Raw genomic sequence first — 23,875 nt, forward strand, 5'->3', positions numbered from 1 at the left:
TAATGACATAATAGCTGATGTGACTCAACCTGAGCGTAGCAATATTAAATGCTACGCTTCAGCTTTTAGTAATATATAAATGTGTTTTTAGAGCAATCCATCTAGCCTTGGTCCTACTTGCCTGTAGTAATTGAATTTGTTTCCCAATCTCTCTGAAGTATTGGAAGAAAGTTGGCTTTTTTACCTATAGTGAATGGATCCAATAAGAGACTATTTTTATGGCTTATAGATATATAGATTTTTCTTTATTTTCTTTTTTTGTGGGCCACAAACATAGGATCCCTTGCCTAGCATTGAACACCCCCCCTCCCTGATGTCGCGGAAGCCTGAAGAGAAACACACACGATGCTCTCTTGATGGAACAGAAACTAAACTGTTAGTTTCTGGTAGTAAACCTCGAATCCACGAGGGGTTTCCTTGAATCCACAAGGAGATAAAACTGGAATCCACCAGAAGAAAATTTGACAAAAGTCTGTGTTTATTGATAAAAGTCTAATTTGCCTCTGACGGCTACAAAACATATAAATACTAAGAAAAAATGTTTAAAACCCTAATTCGCGCTAATTAAGCGATTAGGGGACAATATTACCGAATTTTACCAAAAATGGCAAAATTGAGTTAACTGCAGAATCATAAACTACTGACCTTAAGGGTCGTCCCAAAACAGACGGAACCTTATTCTGACTTTTAAACTAAAAGTTATTAAGGAAAAACAAATATTACTATAAATAGCAAAAACACTGTTATCGGGGCCTTAATGAAGGAATTCGCCTAAATTTTGGCGACGTTCATGGCATGAATCTGGATCAGAACGTCGTTTCCCTTCAACCTGCCAAATTTCATGCAATTCCGACATTGTTACCCCGATGCCCCCTACTGGCACCCCCCTTTGATCTTGCGTTGTGACTTCCTGCGCCCCTGCTGTTCAAGGAAGGCATGTGCTGTCTGTTCTACATCACTCCCCCCCATACAAGCCAGAGAGTTTATGAACAAAGGTTTTGCACTAAATCTGCAAACTTCTCTTATTCGAGTGGAATCAGTAGATTGCTTATTTGGATGCGTCACCTTGTAGTAGATTTTTCTCTGGGGAATATTTTCCTTGAATTTTCTACTTTGTCACCATATCATGTTTCCTTTTCATATTGCGTTTATTGCTTTGCAATTGGTGACGGCCTATTTTTAAAACCAAATGGAACACTTGGCATATTAGAATTGACTCTCCAGAGTCCCCAACAAAATAAGCTAGAAGCTAGTTCCTAGTACTCTCCATATCCTCAAACGTTAGCCTATTTCACTCTCACCAAATAACATCAGACATAATAGAACCAAATTCCAAATATCCAACAAATATGATAAGAGAGGATTTCTTTTTCTTTTTTTTTTTGGGTGGGGGGGGGGGGGGGGGGTGGGTTGGAANGAAAATCGATCAGATTGCGTTTTTCTGTAGTTTTCCAACTCAGCCCTAACTCATTAAAATGTTTAGGGTTTTATGTTTTTGTCCTAGGTATATAAGGCAAAACCCTAGCCACGTTTTGAGAGTTGCTCTAGTTGTATTGTTGCTCATACATTGCTGTTTTGTGTAAATCTCTTGTGAGATCTAGAGAAGCTTTCCTTTACACAAAACTTAGGGTTTTCAAGATTGTGATTACTTCAACATCTTGATGATCAACTTGGTTGCTACCATTGAAGACTAAAGAATATCAAGCATGGGTGCTTGTAGCTGATTGAAGAATTCAAGAAAGAAGGAGTCCGTGGATTCGGAGCTTGCACGAGGTCGTGTCAGTAAGTTCTACTAGTAGGTAGCATTAGGAAGTCGAGCGGGGAGCTTGTAAGTCCTTTTGTATGAACTTCGATTTTTTCATAGTGAATTCAGTTTTGCCTTAAGGATCGGTGGGTAAAATCCTCCCCAGGTTTTTTACCGGTTTGGTTTTCCTGGGTGATCATATCATGTGTTATTTATTATTCCACAGCTATATTTTCTTGATATGATTGTTTGATTTTTTTAACCTAGAATTGCTTAATTTGACTAAGTAACAACTTGGCTAATTAACTAGGCTACTCAATCTGGTTGTGTGTTAAGGGGTTTAAAATTTCCGTCAGTTACATACTTTTTGAATCCAAAATATTTCATGTGTTAAGCGTGGACATAAAAAATATGGATAATGTTTGTAAAAAATAATGAACACTGTGTAAGAAAATTTAGATAATAAAACTTTTGATAGGGAAAAGTTCAAGGGGAAAAAAAAATTACTATTATTTTTTCTTTTATAGAGAAGATTTTAACCTATGACGTCTACTTCATAATAATTGTTTTTATCACCAGGTTAAGACTACCATTGATTTTTGGTGTAAACGGTTTCGAAACAAGATCTCTGTACCAGTTGATTAGCTAACTATAACATACTAAAATTCAATTAATTTGTAGCTAGAATGATGAGACATACCCTCCCAAGTAGAATTCTTCACCTAAAGCAATGGCTTTTATTATAACAAGAAGCAAGATTTGTTGAGATAGATACATTGAAACAAACACCGGCCCTGCCTTGTCAATTACATATATTTGTGTTGCATATGTCATTGAAAAAGCCATAAATCCCGCAACCACCAATCTGCTCTATCATACCATCAAGCTTTACCCTGATAATGAAAAATCAAACTCTAAATTGTCACAGTAATGCGACAGGCACAATTTGTTTTACAACAAATTTTATATTTGATGAAGTAGTGGTTGACTGTGAGTGATAAACATAACTGAGACTCATGGACTCATGCACTAACATCACTTCAGCAATTATGAAATTTATTGTAAAAAAAGTAATATCCATAAATTGTCATGATAGTCACGAAACATGCTAGGATTGCACCTATTATCAAAATACTGAAACATGTGCTTGGTTGATCAATAAGGCTATTGCCTATTAGGCTATACAAATGACAGATAATCATGACATCAGTTAGACTTACGAAATATATAGAAAATAGTAAGGAGTTAATAAGTGGAGTTAACTATCCTGGCTTGGGAGTTTCTCTCAAAGACTGCTACTATTACCATATACTAAAGAATACTTAAGAAGTAATCATTTGGGAAGCACTGACATGGCAAAATTACCAACGTATTGTTGTTGGGCATGTAGCCGATACAAATAGAAACGTGTCAAGTACTCACTCAAGAAGAAAAAATCTTTTTTTTTTTTTTCAATTCAGTTGTTCTATTTTTATGTTGAATGTTGTTTATTTGAACTATTTTATGGGGTATCTAGTTTATTTGAACTATTTTGCTCGTACTTTAAACAATATTTTATTGCATTTAAATTATTTTAGACATATTTCCAAACATTTCATTATTGTTACATACTTTTTGAATCCAAAATAAACATAACTTATTCCAAATGTAAAATATATATACCTAAAAATAAATATTAATTAATTGTCATATCTTTGATGTATCGTATTCTAATTTTTCAAGAAATACTATGTCACCGTATTACGTATCATGTCGCACTATGTATCATGTTGGTATCCGTGCTACATAGGTAAGCATACGAGGCAATCGAGAGCCAAGTTGGGTATTTCTTTCAGAGTGGTTCTTGTAAGACAATCCAACTAGACCAACAAAGGCAATGACTAATAAGATGGATGCAACCTAAAGTCCAACTTGTCCCTAAGAAATATGATTGGTGCAACTATAAATTTGATCCAAATAGGGTTGGTCCCTTGTAAAGAGTAATCACAAGAGATCCAGCAATAGAAAAAACAAAAAAGAGAGTAGCAATGATCAGCAAACAGAATAAAAGACAGATATGGAGGAACATCCTCCATCCACACCAAGATACCTCTAATATGTCTTGCATGTCTAGTAAGGTTATTGTTTGGACATATGTGAATCATGTTAGGAACATATGTCAATATAGAATTGGCTAATCTTTTGACAAAATGTATTTTACTTGTAATTTGGTAGATCTAGAATGTGTTTAATGCTTCAAGGAACAAGGTTTCAAGTTCAAGTGTTAAAGCCATGCAAGTCTGTCCAAGAATCGAATGAAGAAGTGCCGGATTTTAAAGTTCGACAACTAGTGCCTATTGAGGTTTAAAAGGCTATTTAAGCCTAATGCTCGACAGCTGCTCGATAGATATCGTATCTATCGAGATTTATGAAAATTAGTTTTTCAGATCTAATTTCACTCAAATCCGTGAATAGATGTTTAGGCTTTCTTTTCTCACAACCCTAAACATATATAAGGATTTTTTTATGGGCCGTCACAGCTAATGCACCTCAATGCAAAATTTTTTCACAAGCACATTGTGAACTGAAGACATATGCCCTAGTTCATCTTTCTCTTTAAGAAGCTGTTGTGTTTGTACACCTTAGAGTTTTGTAACCAAGGAGCTTCATGATCTTCATCGTGTAGATGAACTGAAGAATTGTAGCCAACGTCCTTCTCAAGTTGGTGTGTAAGCCGCGTACTAGTATTCACGCATCAAATTGGTTAGTCACGTACTGGAAGCCGTGCATTGAAATGAGACATTGTCACTACTAAACAAGTCCAATTGAGTTTTAGGGTAAGGGTTCAACTGTAGGTTGGTATAGGTACTGTGATTCTTTTATTGTAACCGCTTGTTGTGATAATAGTGAATTCTCGTAGGAGGTTTCGTTATGAAAAGAATAATGATAAACCAGGGAAGTGGCGCTGAGGTTATGTACCCAGACCTATTCAGGGGACTCGGGTTGAAGAATGAGGATCTCTTGAAGTATAGTACGCCGTTGGTTGGGTTCGACGGTAAAGTGGTGGTTCCTGAGGGGCAGATCTCTCTGCCCATGAATATGGGAGGCAAGGAGGTGGTGGTAAAGTTCATAGTAGTTGCTTCGTTCTCTTCATACACGGCAATACTAGAAAGGCCATGGATCCACGTAATGGGGGCTGTCCCGTCCACTCTGCACATGAAAGTGAAGTTTCCTATCGATCATGGTATCATTGTGGTACAGGGAAGCCAGTGGGCGGCTAGGCAATGCTTGGTCGCCTAGTCAATTGCAAGAAAGAGCAAACTGACCAGAAAGAGAAGGTCGAGCATAGTTGCCTATCATCGAGAATTCCTTTATAGCAATTACATAATTCGCAAGAGTAGAAGGGGGACACGTGCGTCGAGAAGATGGTCAAGGTGAAGGTATTGCCGGATGTAGATAAGTACTTCCAAATCAAAGAAAGCATGGATGATTAGGAAAGGGTAGAAATGTTGTTGCTCCTAATACAGAATGTGGATGTGTTTGGATGGAGCCCATATGAAGTGCCAGGGGTAGATCCCGAGTTTATCGTCCATAAACTTAGAGTCGACCCCTTGTTCACTCCTAAGAAGCAGAGGCCGAGGAGATCATCCTGGGAGCACGTAGAGGCGGTGAAAGAGGAAGTCCGAAGACTGAAGGATGCTAGGGTGATAAGGGAAATCTTCTTCTTGGATTGGCTGGCTAACACCGTGGTCGTGAAAAAGAAGAACGGCAATTGGAGGGTTTGAGTGGACTTCACCAACCTAAACTGGGCGTGCCCAAAAGATCCTTTCCCCGTGCCAAAAATTGATCAGCTGGTGGACGCCACGTATGGGCACCCGAGGATGAGCTTTCTTGACGCTTTTCAGGGGTATCACCAGATCGCCTTGGCGCCCGAGGATCAAGAGAAAACAACATTCATCTCCTCGGAGGCCAATTACCACTACACGATGATGCCCTTCGGGCTAAAGAACGCCGGGGCCACATACCAATGGATGATGACGAGAATGTTCCGAGACAAGATAGGGCGTACGATTGAAGTGTACATCGACGACATGGTGGTAAAGAGCAAACAGGTAGCCCAGCATATGGAGGATCTTCAGGAAGTATTTGGGGTTCTTCAGTGGCACAAGTTGTGTCTCAATGCAGAGAAGTGCGCATTCGGTGTAGGGGCGGGAAAATTCCTGAGGTATCTAATCACCAACCGGGGAATTGAGGTCAACCCCGACCAAATTGAAGCGGTAACAAGGCTGAAGCCACCGAGTAGCCGAAAGAAGTGCAAGTGTTAACCGGGATGCTAGTCGCCCTTAACTGGTTCATCTCCAAATTCGCGGATCACTGCTGACCGTTCTACCAACTGTTGAAGAAATGGACTGGATTTCGCTGGAGTGAAGAATGCGACAAAGCCTTTGTGGATTTGAAGGATTATTTGGCGCGTGCACCCATGCTTACGGCACCAGAACCGGGTGAGAATTTGTTCATGTACCTGGCAATATCTGAGCACGCCGTAAGTGCTATGCTACTGAGGGACAAAGGAATCCAACAACCTGTGTACTACATCAGCAAGACTCTAGTTGATGCCGAGACGAGATACCTACCCCTGGAAAAGCTTGTGTTGGCCCTAATACACGCCACCAGGAAGCTGCCACACTACTTTCAGGCTCATACGGTATACGTCTTGACTGAGTATCCCTTACAGTCACTATTGAAAAGGTCAGACTTCATGGGTCGAATAGCAAAATAGGGGACTCGACTTGGTTCTTTTGACATACAGTACAAACCCCAAAGCTCAGTGAAAGGCCAAGTCCTTGCGGATTTCATCGCCGAGTTTTAGTTGAAGGGGAATGGGGAGATAGGTTACCATCTAAAGGTTCGCCCATGGAAGGTATTTGTGGACGGTGCGTCAAACTGCACGGGGGCTGGTGTGGGGGTCGTCATAATCTCCTTAGAAGGAATACGGTTGGAACACTCGTTTAGGTTGGGTTTTAAGGCGTCCAACAACGAGGCAGAATACGAAGCTTTTCTGGCTGGGCTGAGGACAGTTTCGAGCATAGGTGCTTAGGAGGTGGAGGTATACTCAGATTCACATCTAGTGGTTAATCAGGTGCAAGGCAGTTTTGAAGCCCGAGATTCCCGGATGAAAGCGTACCTGGAACAGGTGAAACAGGCTATAACCAACTTCAGCATGTTAATGGTATTCCAAGTGGCTCAGACGCAAAACAGACACGCCGATTCCCTCGCCACGCTGGCATCGTCAGTAGCCGAAGAGATACCCCGGCTAATTAAGGTTGAGCTTGTTTCGAAGCCCAGCGTCAAGGTGTCGAATGGTTCGGGAACTGCGGAGATCGATGTCACAGCCGTCATAACCTTTGGGCCGTGCTGGATGGACCTCATCATTTACTTCTTGGCAGAGGACCGACTCCCGGGTGATGAAAATGAGGGCAGTAAGATACGTAAAATGGCTCCTCGGTATTGGTTGTCAGAAGACCAGACTTTGTATCGAAGGTCCTTCGGAGGACCGTACCTCTTGTGCTTACACCCACAGAAGGTGGGCGAGCTTTTAGCAGAACTACATGATGGGGTGTGCGGCAGCCATGTGGGGGGACGTTCATTGCACACCGGGCAATGACTCAAGGGTTTTGGTGGCCTCAAATGCAGAAGGATGCCGTCGAGTATGTGCTTAAATGCGAACAGTGTCAGAAGCATGCCCCTCTAATCCATCAACCTGCCAGTCATTTGAACCCGATTAGCAGTCCCTGGCCTTTTGCATAGTGGCAGCTAGATATCATCGGCCCATTCCCCTGGGTGACAGGTAATCGTAGATTCGTGCTAGTGGCTGTCGACTATTTCACCAAATGGGCGGAGGCGGAAGCTTTGGCCAACATACGACGTTGATGTGAAGAAATTCGTGTGGAAGAATATAATAACAAGGTTTGGGGTGCCAAACTCTCTCATATCAGACAATGGGCTGCAATTTGATAGCCAGGCCTTTCGAGAATTCTGTGGTGAACTCAGTATAAAAAACAGGTACTTAACTCTAGCTTATCCCTAGAGTAATGGTCAGGCTGAGGCTGTAAATAAAGTAATTATGGATGGGTTGAAGAAAAGGCTGAAGGGTGCGAAAGGGAACTGGGCCGAAGAGCTGCCCAAAGTCTTGTGGGCTTACCGGACAACTCCCAGAAGGTCCATTGGGGAGACCCCATTCTTTCTCATGTACGGAGCAAAAGCCATTATACTGACCAAGGTGAGCCTGTGTAGTGCATGAGTCGTGGGATTCGATCCTACCCAAAACGACGAAATGATGGTGGGATGCTTGGACAAGTTGGAAGAATGCCGTGAAATGGTGACCATACGGCTCGCAGAATATCAACAGAAGCTCGCCCAGAGATACAACCGAGACGTAAGAATGAGGGAGTTTATAGTCGGAGATCTGGTTCTTAAAAGAGCCGTGGGGAACATGCGAGATACTAATGCCGGGAAATTGGAGCAAACATGGGAAGGGCCATACAGGGTGACCGCGGTGGCCGGCACCGGGGCTTACTACTTGGGAGACCTAAACAAGAGACCATTGCCCCGACCGTGGAACGTCCATAATCTAAAAAAGTACTATCACTGATAAGCAGTACATCGAGCATGAAGTTAGGTGAGGAGTCTTGTATATGTTTTGTTAATAATAGAAATGATGTTTGCTTGTGCATATTGGTATTGTTCTACATCTGACCCTCCGTTCGAGCCTATCACCGAGCAGGAGGAAACCTTAAAAATTTATTCTAAGGACAAAAACCTGACCCTCGGTTCGATCTTATCACCGAGCAGGTGGAAACCTTAAAAATTTATTCTAAGGACAGAAACCTGACCTTCGGTTCAATCTTATCACTGAGCATGTGGAAACCTAAACTACTCTTAAGGACAGAAACCTAATCCTCGATTCGATTCCTATCACCGAGCAGGTGGAAACCTTAAAAATTCATTCTAAGGATAGAAACTTGACCCTCGGTTTGATCTTATCATCGAGCAGGTGGAAACCTAAATCACTCTTAAGGACAGAAACCTAATCCTCGGTTCGATTCCTATCACCGAGCAGGTGGAAACCTTAAAAATTTATTGTAAGGACAGAAACTTGATGCTCGGTTCGATCTTATCACCGAGTAGGTGGAAACCTAAATTACTCTCGAGGACAAAAACCTGACCCTCAGTTTGATCCTATCACCGAGCGAGTGGAAACCTAAATTTCTCCAAAGACGGAAACCTGCTTCTCAGTTCTTAACTCATCTCCAAGCAGACAGAGATCCTACGAATCGTCTGAGGACAGAGATCTGTCTCTAAATTGGTACTCTTCGCCTAGCAGAAAGAAACTATAGCCTATATTCTCCGAGGAGCCTTGGCCTTAGCCCAAGTGTCCCAAACGAAAAACCGTTCCCGATTAAACATTCGTTGCCGGGCAAGGCAGACTTAACAATAAAAAAGCAACCAATGAAGATTGATTGCTCGGTCAAAATGAAAGCATCCCATAGTAAAGCATTCACAAACATAACTTAAAACAGCATGTAAAATTTAAACTGATGCTTGGTTGCCGAAACCCAGCAACTCGAAAGATAAATAAAAGCCCAAAGGAAATAAATTGTTCTGTCACCACAACCCGGTGACATAGGCAATCCAATTCAGTTAATGTTTTAAAGAAAAAGAAAAGTAAAAGGCAAGAAACCCGGTACGGCCGTCGGCTTCAGAGATCCGCGGCTTGAACAAAGGATGGATCCTTAGAAGGTTGCTGGTCAGCGGAAGAAGTTGGCAACTAGGCATCCCCCTCGATCTTATCCCCAGCCTGAGAGTGGCTGGTCCCTTCCATGTCGGTTGGCTCCGCGTGAGAATCAATGGCATTCACCAACTCCCTTATACTGGTGGTCTCTTCTTCGTCAATAACAAAAGGGGCGTTCTGCAAGGCAGTTGGGGGGTTCGGGAAGGGGATTTTGCCGCAATCCCTCAGGGAAGAATCTTCAGGAACCCCCATCGCTTGAAGGGCAGCAATCCATCCCTCCTCAAAACCAAGCAAGTGAGCCTGGCAAATGACCAGCTCCGTCGAATTCTCTGCATCCGCGAACCCCTCATCGTACCACTTGCTTTCGTAAGCTTCCAATGCCACCTTCGAGTCGGCCAATTGTCCCTCTAACATAATGTTTAAACTCTGGGCCTCTGCCAGCTTAAGCTCGGTTCCTCCCAACTGCACTTCAAGCTTCATGGACCTCCCTTCGGCCAGAGCCAGTGCCTTGTCAGCTGAAGCAACTTTTTCCACTGCATCCTCGGCGAGTTTCAACCTCTCCTTCACTGTGGCCTCGGCAACATCCTTCAAAGCTTTTTCCCGCTCGGCATCTTCAGTAAGCTCCTTCATCCGCCTGTCCACTATATACGATAGCTGCACAGCTTGACCACACAATAATGACATTTGTAAGGGGAAAGAGAAAGTACACATATAAGAATGAGTAGTAAATCGAGAATGATGAAAAAGGATGGAACAATTACCGCTATGGTGTGCCACTGCAATCGCCTTCCTAAAGATTCGTCTGTCCCTTCTGGAAAAACGTGTACGTCTTCAAGCAGAAGAAGGCCACATGCCAGACTCTGGGCAACACGAACCCCATGACCCTTTTCCCACATCCATACGCTGGCTGCAGCAAGAAGAGGCTTACCGTCGAGCTGGAAGGAGGGCTGCCATTCTGCCGAAGCCCGGGAAGTAGACGCCAAGTTTATCGCAGTTGGTGCTGCCGGCTCTCGGATTACTATGCCCGTTGATGGTCGGAAAGGCGTTCTGGAAAGCGCATTGCCTGAGCTTGTCTGCGTTTGCTTAGCTGTGTGTTGCCTTTTTTGAGCACGGCCTGCTGGGGCAAGGGGAGGCGTGGGATCTTGGCCAAGGGTCTGCTGCTGCTGCGCAGCTGGCTAGGCGCCCGGGACGAAGCGGTTGATTGTCATTTTTTTTTTTCTGACCACTATGGCGTTGCCTTGGTCAGATTCTGTTTTGGAAGAGCTGATTGATTCTGCAGCTGCACCTTCGACCTCCTGAACAGGAGCCCCGAACTCTACAGGGTTCTTAGGTGGAACTGGATTTTCTAGCTGAACTTGCTCGTGAGCCCTCTCTCGGCATGCTCGCGACACGTGCTCGGCCGAATTGTCATGAATGGGCTGTCGCTCGTCCGAACAAATGAACCGGGAACGAGAGCATGTGCTTCGCCGATGGTAAATTTTGGGGGGAGGAAGTTCGCGTGCTAGACGTCTATGTAGGAGAGGAGGGGGCTGTCAACTAACAAGGCTTGGCTGAATCCCTGCCAAGTTTAGTAAACGGGATCTACACCGAGGATAAGATGAAATGCTCGGAGTTGTCCGTTCAAGTGAACAAAAATCTTCGACCTGAGCACAAAATTCAAGTCCCAAACATGTACCACTCTGAGATCCAGCTTGAATCTTTTGCTCTCTACATGGGAAATAAGAGTTAGTTAATAATTACTTACTCGAACCAAGATCAAAAGAGGCCAAATAGATAATGCATGGTACCAACCAACATCGCGCGGCGAAAATGCATAGGGGAGCTCCTCGGCAAACCAATTGCCGCTCACCCGTACAAAATCTCTAGCCGAATTTCTATTCGAGTCTGGTAGGCACGAAATGAGCCGTACCCTTACGTCTCTAGTTTTTAAGTAATAATCCAATTCGATATTGCCACATAAACTATACATAAAATTAATGTCATGATGATTTAGTTGTAACCCGAACAACTGGTTTAACCTACTCACGCAACTCACTACCCGGTAAAAGTTGGGAAGGAGTTGGTAAGGACAAAAGCCGTAAAATCTATGGGTACTAAGGATCAGAGGATCAGAGGGTACAAAAGCCGTAAAATCTAGAATAGCCATCCAGGGAAAGAAAACCGTGTTTACACCACGGCGCCTTTGGATGTCAATATCACCCATGTTACAGTAGGCAATATCAACGTCCCTAGGAACATTGTAAGCAGTCCTAAAACTAGCCAAGGTGTTTGCAGAAGAAAGGAGGTGGGAGTAACCCATTCTACAAGTGAGAATTCTTAAAAGAAAAGAAATACTAAGATTATTGAAGAACAAAATGAAATGGAGCAAACAGGAAGAAGAAGAAGAAGAAGAGGAACTTACTGGGCTCTAAGGAGGAGGTGTGTTCTGGGCTAGGAGATGAACCACGAAGGAAGAATGCTCGGCAGAGTAAAAGGTTGAATGGTGAGAAATGTAAAAGTGAAGGAAAGTGACAGAAACGATTATTTATAGGGGTAGGAAGCGAGATGAGTAGCATTAAATAATCTGCTGATGGGAAAACACGCGGATCGCCACCTCAACTGCCACACGCGTGATGCCTCGATTCACGAACCATCAGACAATAATGACGGATAGGGCATCAATCAAGTTTAGACGCGTCTTTTGAGGGGCGCATTAACACGTTCCTCAACTGACAAATACTGACTCTTCGGTTTCCCGGGTGGATTGCCACCCCTTGGGATCCTTGATTCACCCCGAGAACGGGGACGAATCAAGGGGGGGCTATTGTACGGTGCCCTATGCTAGGGCCCATTTGGGCCTGGGAACCTAGTATGGATGAATGGCCCATGAGAACCAATTTTTTCTGCCAAGAATCCCATCCCAAAGCCACACAAGTTGCCGGCCCAAACTGTGCCACTTCAACGTTTCTCAGCAAGCCTGTCCCCTGAGCATTGATGAAGGACCAACTTTCAAATGCCCCGTCCTTTACATATTCGGCAGTTCCTCAAACAACGCCTTCGCCAAGGATACCTGCAGGAGGGGAAAAACAAGTTCCCAGGCCATTCGCACCGCCTCCCGCTACCACCTAACCACCACTTATAAGTGATAACATTGGACCGCCTGGTGCACTAAACCTGAAGATAATCATAGCCACTCCACAAAGTTTGAGCTATAAATAGGGGGAACACAGGAATGAGAGGGGGTTGTTGAAGCTTGAGGGAGAGGGAGCTTAGTAGAAAGAAGGAGTAAGAGAGAGAGAGAGAAAAAAAATAGAGGAGTGGTTCAGGCAGTGTAAGAGAGAAAAGTGATCTCATTGGGCCTCAGCGTTGAGAACAACCCAGTGTAGGAAATCCAAGCCCACTATACAAATAAGTTGTCAGCTTAAGTGAGTCCTAGCCCAACCCAAAGGTCTCACTTACGGTGCGTACACTTTTAATTCATTTCCATGCACTTTTCTACATGATTTGGTTTACTTAGTGATGGGACTGACAAAATCAAGCATAGACGAGGAAAACTAGTCCGACGAGACAGATTTACACTGACGAGGCTTAAACACCTCATTCAATGCCGCTAATAAATGCCTTGGACGGTTACAAAACCAGTTGTACAGACCGTTGGGATAAAATTAAAAGCAACATGATGAGGCTAGAAAATGTTACTCAGAGGGGTGTTAAGAACCACCTTAATTGCCCAACGGCTAGAGATTACAACAACATATATAAAGCCCCCACATGGCCAAGAATAAGGTATGTGCACATTGAGATAGTTACTGTAAAATTTCTCTGATACACTATATTGCTCTTTCTTAAATAATTTCCGATACTGACTTTGGCATCGAAGACGTTGTGGCAGGCACCACATCAGTGACCACACTCGAGGGTACATACTTGCAGGAGGCCAGAGATCATTTCTGTCTACATACATTGGCTGACGAATTCACACTTCATCACTTAGATATCATCATTTAATGTAAGATATAGTATAAAAACAAAAAAACAAAAAAAAAAAAATTCAAACAACGTTAAAATTAAGTGTATGGTTGGTTTGGGTGATTTTGGGGACTGAAAAAGTGAAGGGTGTTCAACCGGCCTGCAAATAAAACTTATATTACATTGAATTTTTTTTTTTTTTTCACCAACTTCACATTTTCTATCCCCCACTTTTCCATCCTCCAACCAAACAAAACCTAAGAAGTTATAACGTCTAAGAAAAAAATCGAATGAGAATTGGATTGCACTGTCCTTTTAGTTATTAATTTATGGAAAAAAATAATTTCCATGAAGTCTCATAATACAAAAATTAATTTTTAATTATACGAAAATTTAATAAACATTTAAAAATTTAAAGAGCTTGTGTACACAACTTTTGTGTTACTGTTACAATTCTGATATCAAATACGCTGACCGATTAAGAAAATCTGATACAAGCATAACAACCATTTAGGAATTTAAGGGTGTGATACTGTCATGCATTTCAGTAGTCGTGCAGGACTTGCACACTATCTCTGCCGTGAAAATCTCGGCACATTAGTCATGGGAATAAGTCGGTGAATCTTATCTCTTACTAATTTTAGTTTAATTTTTTTCATATTCCAAAATGACATTGTTTGAGTGAACTTAAGGATGAATTGGATGGAAGGAATTAGCATGTACCGTGGACTATATGGCAGAATTCTTTGATGCAGATTCATAGATTAATAAAAACTAAAAAGAATAATAATAGATGAACGTTTCTTTTCTTTTCTTTTGTTCTTTCTTTCCTTTTGTTATGGAAAAATTTTCATAACTATCTGATTTAGTATAGCTGTAAACTTACATTATTTTGAGAGTATCCAAAAAATAGAACGTCAGATTTAATTTTGAAGATATTTTTCATTCCTTTTGCTAAGGAAATTATATATATGTCAATAAAATTCTTATGTATTCCAGTTGCATTCTCATTCCTGGTCAATGAAACATTTCTAAAGCCTTTTTAGTAAGTTGGATCTATATCAACTATTGACAAAATTTTAATTGTTGTCACTTTTATTTTGCTTCATGCTAAATCACAAGAGCTACTTGCCTACTTTCAAATAGGATGGCATTTATATTGATAAATATGTTTTGTTTCCCTTTATACTTATATATATATATTAGAGACAATTATAACATGCTGCTAAGCTCATTGTACATGGAAAGATGTCAATTCAGATACAAAGCCCTTAGTCATCATATAATCTTTTTTAGACCGTAACAAAATTGTTCAACACATCAAACCATGAGGCATATGCTAATTGCCCCTACTCTATGCATCTTTGATGTGGGAAAGAAAGTAAGGAAGGGACTTCTACCGTGCTAAAAAAAAAAAAGATAAATATATATATATAATTTTTTTTTTCATTATGTAAAACTCACATTTCTTGATATTTGATAACTACTATGAAGAGATAAATTAGTAATTGTTTTAAACTTTTAATTTTTTGACCATCCGTTGATAATTTGTCAGAGTGCAAATAATTTTCTTTCATATATATATATATGATGGAAATTTAGACCCCTTAAAACACAACCAGATTGAGTAGCCTAGTTAATTAGCCAAGTTGTTACTTAGTCAAATTAAGCAATTCTAGGTTAAAACAATCAAACAATCATATCAAGAAAATATAGCAGGGAATAATAAATAACACAAGATATGATCACCCAGGAAAACCAAACGGTAAAAAACCTGGGAAGGATTTTACCCACCTATCCTCAAGGCAAACCTGAATCACTATGAAAGAATCGAAGTTCATACAAAAGGACTTACAAGCTCCCCGCTCGACTTCCTAATGCTACCTACCAGTAGAACTTACTGACACGACCCCGTGCAAGCTCCGAATCCACGGACTCCTTCTTTCTTGAATTCTTCAATCAGCTACAAGCACCCACGCTTATATTCTTTAACTTCAATGGTAGCAACCAAGTTGATCATCAAGATGTTGAAGTAATCTCAATCTTGAAAACCCTAAGCTTTGTGTAAAGGAAAGCTCCTCTAGATCTCACAAGGATTTACACAAAACCGCAATGTATGAGCAACAATACAACTGGAGCAACCTCAAAACGTGGCTAGGGTTTTTCCTTATATACCTAGGGCAAAAACATAAAACCCTAAACGTTTAATGAGTTAGGGCTGAGTTGGAAAAACTGCAGAAAACGCAATCTGTCGACTTTCGATCGATCGAATCTATTTTTCGATCGATCGAGCCAGACCGAAATGCCCCAATGCATCTACAGTCTCTCGATTCCAACTTTACAAAATTAATCAACTTTGAGCAACTTTAACAAGACTAACATATTGTTTTGATCATGGTTTGCCAATATTACAAATTAGAGTTCTAAATACATAAATTCCTAAACCTTTAGAACCTAACAAACTCCCCCTTGGCAATCCGTGACAAAACCCTAATTAAAAGCTCAAAGTTTACAAGTAAAAAGCCCTTACAAAAATAATGCTCATAAACTCAAATTCAACCCTAACTACTATCCATCGTTGCAAGTGTAGACAGCAGCTTTGTTGAATCAACCTGTATCTTCCTGAAATACTCAACAAACGCATAAACGCATGTGTGACAGAAAAGAGTAAAACAACAGGTATAACATTCTTGTAAGATTCACACAAACAAAATAAAGACATATGAATGAACAACTCATAAATATAAATCAATAAGCAGTGAATCACAAAGCAACAAGAATCAATGAATATAACATGTATATCAATCAATGTTACTCCCCTAACATGAATATTCCCAAAAATGATATACAAAGTGAAGCACCTAGATACAATCTAAAAACTCCACAAGCTCCTCAAAAAACAAAAATCTCCCCCTAACTACAAAATCTCCTCTACAAGTCAAAAACTCCACTCCCCTTTTGTGACGGAATGCAAAAGGCAATCACAAGTCGCCATCAAAAGATGGATGGTGAGGGTGAATGAAGACGTGCAAAGTCGGCTCGCAGAGCACGAATCTCATCTAGCAAGTGCACCAAAATGTGACCATGAGTCGCCTGAACGGTCATGACAATCTCCAGAGTACGACAAACATCAAAGTCGGTCGAAGGAGGTGAAGAACATCAGCAGCAGCAGCATCATCACCAACTGGATCAGAACATCCTCACCAGCAAGACCTGTAGAAGAAGAAGGAGGAGGTGCGCTACTAGACGGCTCAGACCTAGGGTGTTTAGAACCAACTCGAAGATGAGCGGCCCTCTATCTAAAAAAAACGCACCTATGGGAGCTATCACATGAACGGGCTTAGAGGAAGGAAAGCCACTAAGATCAAGATAAAGCAAAATCCTATGAATAAAAATAGGATGCACAAGAGCATGAGTAGTAGATGACTCCTATAAACATCGTTCAATGAACGAAGAAAGAGATAAGGAAAACTAATAGGAACATCAGTAACCAGGGCATACAAAAACAACACACCTCTCAAGAGAATGTGTGTGAACATAGAGATGGGCCAGATAGAATGACAGGCTATCCTAAAGAACAATAGTGCAACCCGGAGAGCTCAGCAGAAGTGATCCTAGGATCAGAACCCCACTGACAGAAGTCCCAGTGATGTAAGACAAGACGTCACTCAACTCGGGAACTCATCATAAGGATAGACAGGGTCTGGACCAAGGTACCCCTAGAGCATCAGCCACTACCCGGGGAGTAATGGTGTACTCTACGCCTCGTATCCAACTCTTTACCAAAGTGTTGGATCATAGATGTGGATAGAGATGTTCGAAAAGAACTCTCTAATCAAGGCAGAAGGTGGAGGAGGATCAGAAATATCCACCAAGGTAACCAGCACCGACGCTCAAAGTTTGCCTAATGCAGGATCAAGTCATCTAAAGAACAGAACGCTCAGCCCAAATCTTTCTCTTAAGTTTAGCTTCTCAAACAGCTCTTGGTTTTCTCACTCGGAAACTTCTCACGTCAAGAGGGGATGGAGAAGAGAAGGAATAGTCCTACACATAATGAAAAAAAAAATTATATATATATATTTATCTTTTTTTTTTTTAGCACGGTAGAAGTCCCTTCCTTACTTTCTTTCCCACATCAAAGATGCATAGAGTAGGGGCAATTAGCATATGCCTCATGGTTTGATGTGTTGAACAATTTTGTTACGGTCTAAAAAAGATTATATGATGACTAAGGGCTTTGTATCTGAATTGACATCTTTCCATGTACAATGAGCTTAGCAGCATGTTATAATTGTCTCTAATATATATATATAAGTATAAAGGGAAACAAAACATATTTATCAATATAAATGCCATCCTATTTGAAAGTAGGCAAGTAGCTCTTGTGATTTAGCATGAAGCAAAATAAAAGTGACAACAATTAAAATTTTGTCAATAGTTGATATAGATCCAACTTACTAAAAAGGCTTTAGAAATGTTTCATTGACCAGGAATGAGAATGCAACTGGAATACATAAGAATTTTATTGACATATATATAATTTCCTTAGCAAAAGGAATGAAAAATATCTTCAAAATTAAATCTGACGTTCTATTTTTTGGATACTCTCAAAATAATGTAAGTTTACAGCTATACTAAATCAGATAGTTATGAAAATTTTTCCATAACAAAAGGAAAGAAAGAACAAAAGAAAAGAAAAGAAACGTTCATCTATTATTATTCTTTTTAGTTTTTATTAATCTATGAATCTGCATCAAAGAATTCTGCCATATAGTCCACGGTACATGCTAATTCCTTCCATCCAATTCATCCTTAAGTTCACTCAAACAATGTCATTTTGGAATATGAAAAAAATTAAACTAAAATTAGTAAGAGATAAGATTCACCGACTTATTCCCATGACTAATGTGCCGAGATTTTCACGGCAGAGATAGTGTGCAAGTCCTGCACGACTACTGAAATGCATGACAGTATCACACCCTTAAATTCCTAAATGGTTGTTATGCTTGTATCAGATTTTCTTAATCGGTCAGCGTATTTGATATCAGAATTGTAACAGTAACACAAAAGTTGTGTACACAAGCTCTTTAAATTTTTAAATGTTTATTAAATTTTCGTATAATTAAAAATTAATTTTTGTATTATGAGACTTCATGGAAATTATTTTTTTCCATAAATTAATAACTAAAAGGACAGTGCAATCCAATTCTCATTCGATTTTTTTCTTAGACGTTATAACTTCTTAGGTTTTGTTTGGTTGGAGGATGGAAAAGTGGGGGATAGAAAATGTGAAGTTGGTGAAAAAAAAAAAAAAATTCAATGTAATATAAGTTTTATTTGCAGGCCGGTTGAACACCCTTCACTTTTTCAGTCCCCAAAATCACCCAAACCAACCATACACTTAATTTTAACGTTGTTTGAATTTTTTTTTTTTTGTTTTTTTGTTTTTATACTATATCTTACATTAAATGATGATATCTAAGTGATGAAGTGTGAATTCGTCAGCCAATGTATGTAGACAGAAATGATCTCTGGCCTCCTGCAAGTATGTACCCTCGAGTGTGGTCACTGATGTGGTGCCTGCCACAACGTCTTCGATGCCAAAGTCAGTATCGGAAATTATTTAAGAAAGAGCAATATAGTGTATCAGAGAAATTTTACAGTAACTATCTCAATGTGCACATACCTTATTCTTGGCCATGTGGGGGCTTTATATATGTTGTTGTAATCTCTAGCCGTTGGGCAATTAAGGTGGTTCTTAACACCCCTCTGAGTAACATTTTCTAGCCTCATCATGTTGCTTTTAATTTTATCCCAACGGTCTGTACAACTGGTTTTGTAACCGTCCAAGGCATTTATTAGCGGCATTGAATGAGGTGTTTAAGCCTCGTCAGTGTAAATCTGTCTCGTCGGACTAGTTTTCCTCGTCTATGCTTGATTTTGTCAGTCCCATCACTAAGTAAACCAAATCATGTAGAAAAGTGCATGGAAATGAATTAAAAGTGTACGCACCGTAAGTGAGACCTTTGGGTTGGGCTAGGACTCACTTAAGCTGACAACTTATTTGTATAGTGGGCTTGGATTTCCTACACTGGGTTGTTCTCAACGCTGAGGCCCAATGAGATCACTTTTCTCTCTTACACTGCCTGAACCACTCCTCTATTTTTTTTCTCTCTCTCTCTCTTACTCCTTCTTTCTACTAAGCTCCCTCTCCCTCAAGCTTCAACAACCCCCTCTCATTCCTGTGTTCCCCCTATTTATAGCTCAAACTTTGTGGAGTGGCTATGATTATCTTCAGGTTTAGTGCACCAGGCGGTCCAATGTTATCACTTATAAGTGGTGGTTAGGTGGTAGCGGGAGGCGGTGCGAATGGCCTGGGAACTTGTTTTTCCCCTCCTGCAGGTATCCTTGGCGAAGGCGTTGTTTGAGGAACTGCCGAATATGTAAAGGACGGGGCATTTGAAAGTTGGTCCTTCATCAATGCTCAGGGGACAGGCTTGCTGAGAAACGTTGAAGTGGCACAGTTTGGGCCGGCAACTTGTGTGGCTTTGGGATGGGATTCTTGGCAGAAAAAATTGGTTCTCATGGGCCATTCATCCATACTAGGTTCCCAGGCCCAAATGGGCCCTAGCATAGGGCACCGTACAATAGCCCCCCCTTGATTCGTCCCCGTTCTCGGGGTGAATCAAGGATCCCAAGGGGTGGCAATCCACCCGGGAAACCGAAGAGTCAGTATTTGTCAGTTGAGGAACGTGTTAATGCGCCCCTCAAAAGACGCGTCTAAACTTGATTGATGCCCTATCCGTCATTATTGTCTGATGGTTCGTGAATCGAGGCATCACGCGTGTGGCAGTTGAGGTGGCGATCCGCGTGTTTTCCCATCAGCAGATTATTTAATGCTACTCATCTCGCTTCCTACCCCTATAAATAATCGTTTCTGTCACTTTCCTTCACTTTTACATTTCTCACCATTCAACCTTTTACTCTGCCGAGCATTCTTCCTTCGTGGTTCATCTCCTAGCCCAGAACACACCTCCTCCTTAGAGCCCAGTAAGTTCCTCTTCTTCTTCTTCTTCTTCCTGTTTGCTCCATTTCATTTTGTTCTTCAATAATCTTAGTATTTCTTTTCTTTTAAGAATTCTCACTTGTAGAATGGGTTACTCCCACCTCCTTTCTTCTGCAAACACCTTGGCTAGTTTTAGGACTGCTTACAATGTTCCTAGGGACGTTGATATTGCCTACTGTAACATGGGTGATATTGACATCCAAAGGCGCCGTGGTGTAAACACGGTTTTCTTTCCCTGGATGGCTATTCTAGATTTTACGGCTTTTGTACCCTCTGATCCTCTGATCCTTAGTACCCATAGATTTTACGGCTTTTGTCCTTACCAACTCCTTCCCAACTTTTACCGGGTAGTGAGTTGCGTGAGTAGGTTAAACCAGTTGTTCGGGTTACAACTAAATCATCATGACATTAATTTTATGTATAGTTTATGTGGCAATATCGAATTGGATTATTACTTAAAAACTAGAGACGTAAGGGTACGGCTCATTTCGTGCCTACCAGACTCGAATAGAAATTCGGCTAGAGATTTTGTACGGGTGAGCGGCAATTGGTTTGCCGAGGAGCTCCCCTATGCATTTTCGCCGCGCGATGTTGGTTGGTACCATGCATTATCTATTTGGCCTCTTTTGATCTTGGTTCGAGTAAGTAATTATTAACTAACTCTTATTTCCCATGTAGAGAGCAAAAGATTCAAGCTGGATCTCAGAGTGGTACATGTTTGGGACTTGAATTTTGTGCTCAGGTCGAAGATTTTTGTTCACTTGAACGGACAACTCCGAGCATTTCATCTTATCCTCGGTGTAGATCCCGTTTACTAAACTTGGCAGGGATTCAGCCAAGCCTTGTTAGTTGACAGCCCCCTCCTCTCCTACATAGACGTCTAGCACGCGAACTTCCTCCCCCCAAAATTTACCATCGGCGAAGCACATGCTCTCGTTCCCGGTTCATTTGTTCGGACGAGCGACAGCCCATTCATGACAATTCGGCCGAGCACGTGTCGCGAGCATGCCGAGAGAGGGCTCACGAGCAAGTTCAGCTAGAAAATCCAGTTCCACCTAAGAACCCTGTAGAGTTCGGGGCTCCTGTTCAGGAGGTCGAAGGTGCAGCTGCAGAATCAATCAGCTCTTCCAAAACAGAATCTGACCAAGGCAACGCCATAGTGGTCAGAAAAAAAAAAATGACAATCAACCGCTTCGTCCCGGGCGCCTAGCCAGCTGCGCAGCAGCAGCAGACCCTTGGCCAAGATCCCACGCCTCCCCTTGCCCCAGCAGGCCGTGCTCAAAAAAGGCAACACACAGCTAAGCAAACGCAGACAAGCTCAGGCAATGCGCTTTCCAGAACGCCTTTCCGACCATCAACGGGCATAGTAATCCGAGAGCCGGCAGCACCAACTGCGATAAACTTGGCGTCTACTTCCCGGGCTTCGGCAGAATGGCAGCCCTCCTTCCAGCTCGACGGTAAGCCTCTTCTTGCTGCAGCCAGCGTATGGATGTGGGAAAAGGGTCATGGGGTTCGTGTTGCCCAGAGTCTGGCATGTGGCCTTCTTCTGCTTGAAGACGTACACGTTTTTCCAGAAGGGACAGACGAATCTTTAGGAAGGCGATTGCAGTGGCACACCATAGCGGTAATTGTTCCATCCTTTTTCATCATTCTCGATTTACTACTCATTCTTATATGTGTACTTTCTCTTTCCCCTTACAAATGTCATTATTGTGTGGTCAAGCTGTGCAGCTATCGTATATAGTGGACAGGCGGATGAAGGAGCTTACTGAAGATGCCGAGCGGGAAAAAGCTTTGAAGGATGTTGCCGAGGCCACAGTGAAGGAGAGGTTGAAACTCGCCGAGGATGCAGTGGAAAAAGTTGCTTCAGCTGACAAGGCACTGGCTCTGGCCGAAGGGAGGTCCATGAAGCTTGAAGTGCAGTTGGGAGGAACCGAGCTTAAGCTGGCAGAGGCCCAGAGTTTAAACATTATGTTAGAGGGACAATTGGCCGACTCGAAGGTGGCATTGGAAGCTTACGAAAGCAAGTGGTACGATGAGGGGTTCGCGGATGCAGAGAATTCGACGGAGCTGGTCATTTGCCAGGCTCACTTGCTTGGTTTTGAGGAGGGATGGATTGCTGCCCTTCAAGCGATGGGGGTTCCTGAAGATTCTTCCCTGAGGGATTGCGGCAAAATCCCCTTCCCGAACCCCCCAACTGCCTTGCAGAACGCCCCTTTTGTTATTGACGAAGAAGAGACCACCAGTATAAGGGAGTTGGTGAATGCCATTGATTCTCACGCGGAGCCAACCGACATGGAAGGGACCAGCCACTCTCAGGCTGGGGATAAGATCGAGGGGGATGCCTAGTTGCCAACTTCTTCCGCTGACCAGCAACCTTCTAAGGATCCATCCTTTGTTCAAGCCGCGGATCTCTGAAGCCGACGGCCGTACCGGGTTTCTTGCCTTTTACTTTTCTTTTTCTTTAAAACATTAACTGAATTGGATTGCCTATGTCACCGGGTTGTGGTGACAGAACAATTTATTTCCTTTGGGCTTTTATTTATCTTTCGAGTTGCTGGGTTTCGGCAACCAAGCATCAGTTTAAATTTTACATGCTGTTTTAAGTTATGTTTGTGAATGCTTTACTATGGGATGCTTTCATTTTGACCGAGCAATCAATCTTCATTGGTTGCTTTTTTATTGTTAAGTCTGCCTTGCCCGGCAACGAATGTTTAATCGGGAACGGTTTTTCGTTTGGGACACTTGGGCTAAGGCCAAGGCTCCTCGGAGAATATAGGCTATAGTTTCTTTCTGCTAGGCGAAGAGTACCAATTTAGAGACAGATCTCTGTCCTCAGACGATTCGTAGGATCTCTGTCTGCTTGGAGATGAGTTAAGAACTGAGAAGCAGGTTTCCGTCTTTGGAGAAATTTAGGTTTCCACTCGCTCGGTGATAGGATCAAACTGAGGGTCAGGTTTTTGTCCTCGAGAGTAATTTAGGTTTCCACCTACTCGGTGATAAGATCGAACCGAGCATCAAGTTTCTGTCCTTACAATAAATTTTTAAGGTTTCCACCTGCTCGGTGATAGGAATCGAACCGAGGATTAGGTTTCTGTCCTTAAGAGTGATTTAGGTTTCCACCTGCTCGATGATAAGATCAAACCGAGGGTCAAGTTTCTATCCTTAGAATGAATTTTTAAGGTTTCCACCTGCTCGGTGATAGGAATCGAATCGAGGATTAGGTTTCTGTCCTTAAGAGTAGTTTAGGTTTCCACATGCTCAGTGATAAGATTGAACCGAAGGTCAGGTTTCTGTCCTTAGAATAAATTTTTAAGGTTTCCACCTGCTCGGTGATAAGATCGAA

General features: G+C 41.9%; 2 protein-coding genes across 2 annotated transcripts; both read left to right on the forward strand.

Moving 5' to 3' along the window:
- Positions 1–4,666: 4,666 nt before the first annotated feature.
- On the forward strand, positions 4,667–5,023 carry LOC111994315 (uncharacterized). Its single transcript, XM_024026175.1, has one exon. The coding sequence runs from the start codon at positions 4,667–4,669 to the stop codon at positions 5,021–5,023; it is 357 nt and encodes a 118-aa protein (XP_023881943.1).
- A 734-nt stretch (positions 5,024–5,757) lies between these two features.
- LOC111994314 (uncharacterized) lies at positions 5,758–7,388 on the forward strand. The gene is made up of 3 exons (XM_024026174.1): positions 5,758–6,000; positions 6,126–6,428; positions 6,864–7,388. The coding sequence occupies exons 1-3, from the start codon at positions 5,758–5,760 to the stop codon at positions 7,386–7,388; spliced, it is 1,071 nt and encodes a 356-aa protein (XP_023881942.1).
- Positions 7,389–23,875: the final 16,487 nt, after the last annotated feature.

This window comes from Quercus suber, unplaced genomic scaffold (genome assembly GCF_002906115.3).
Source record: "Quercus suber isolate HL8 unplaced genomic scaffold, Cork oak 2.0 scaffold_973, whole genome shotgun sequence".
NCBI classification, from domain to species: domain Eukaryota; kingdom Viridiplantae; phylum Streptophyta; class Magnoliopsida; order Fagales; family Fagaceae; genus Quercus; species Quercus suber.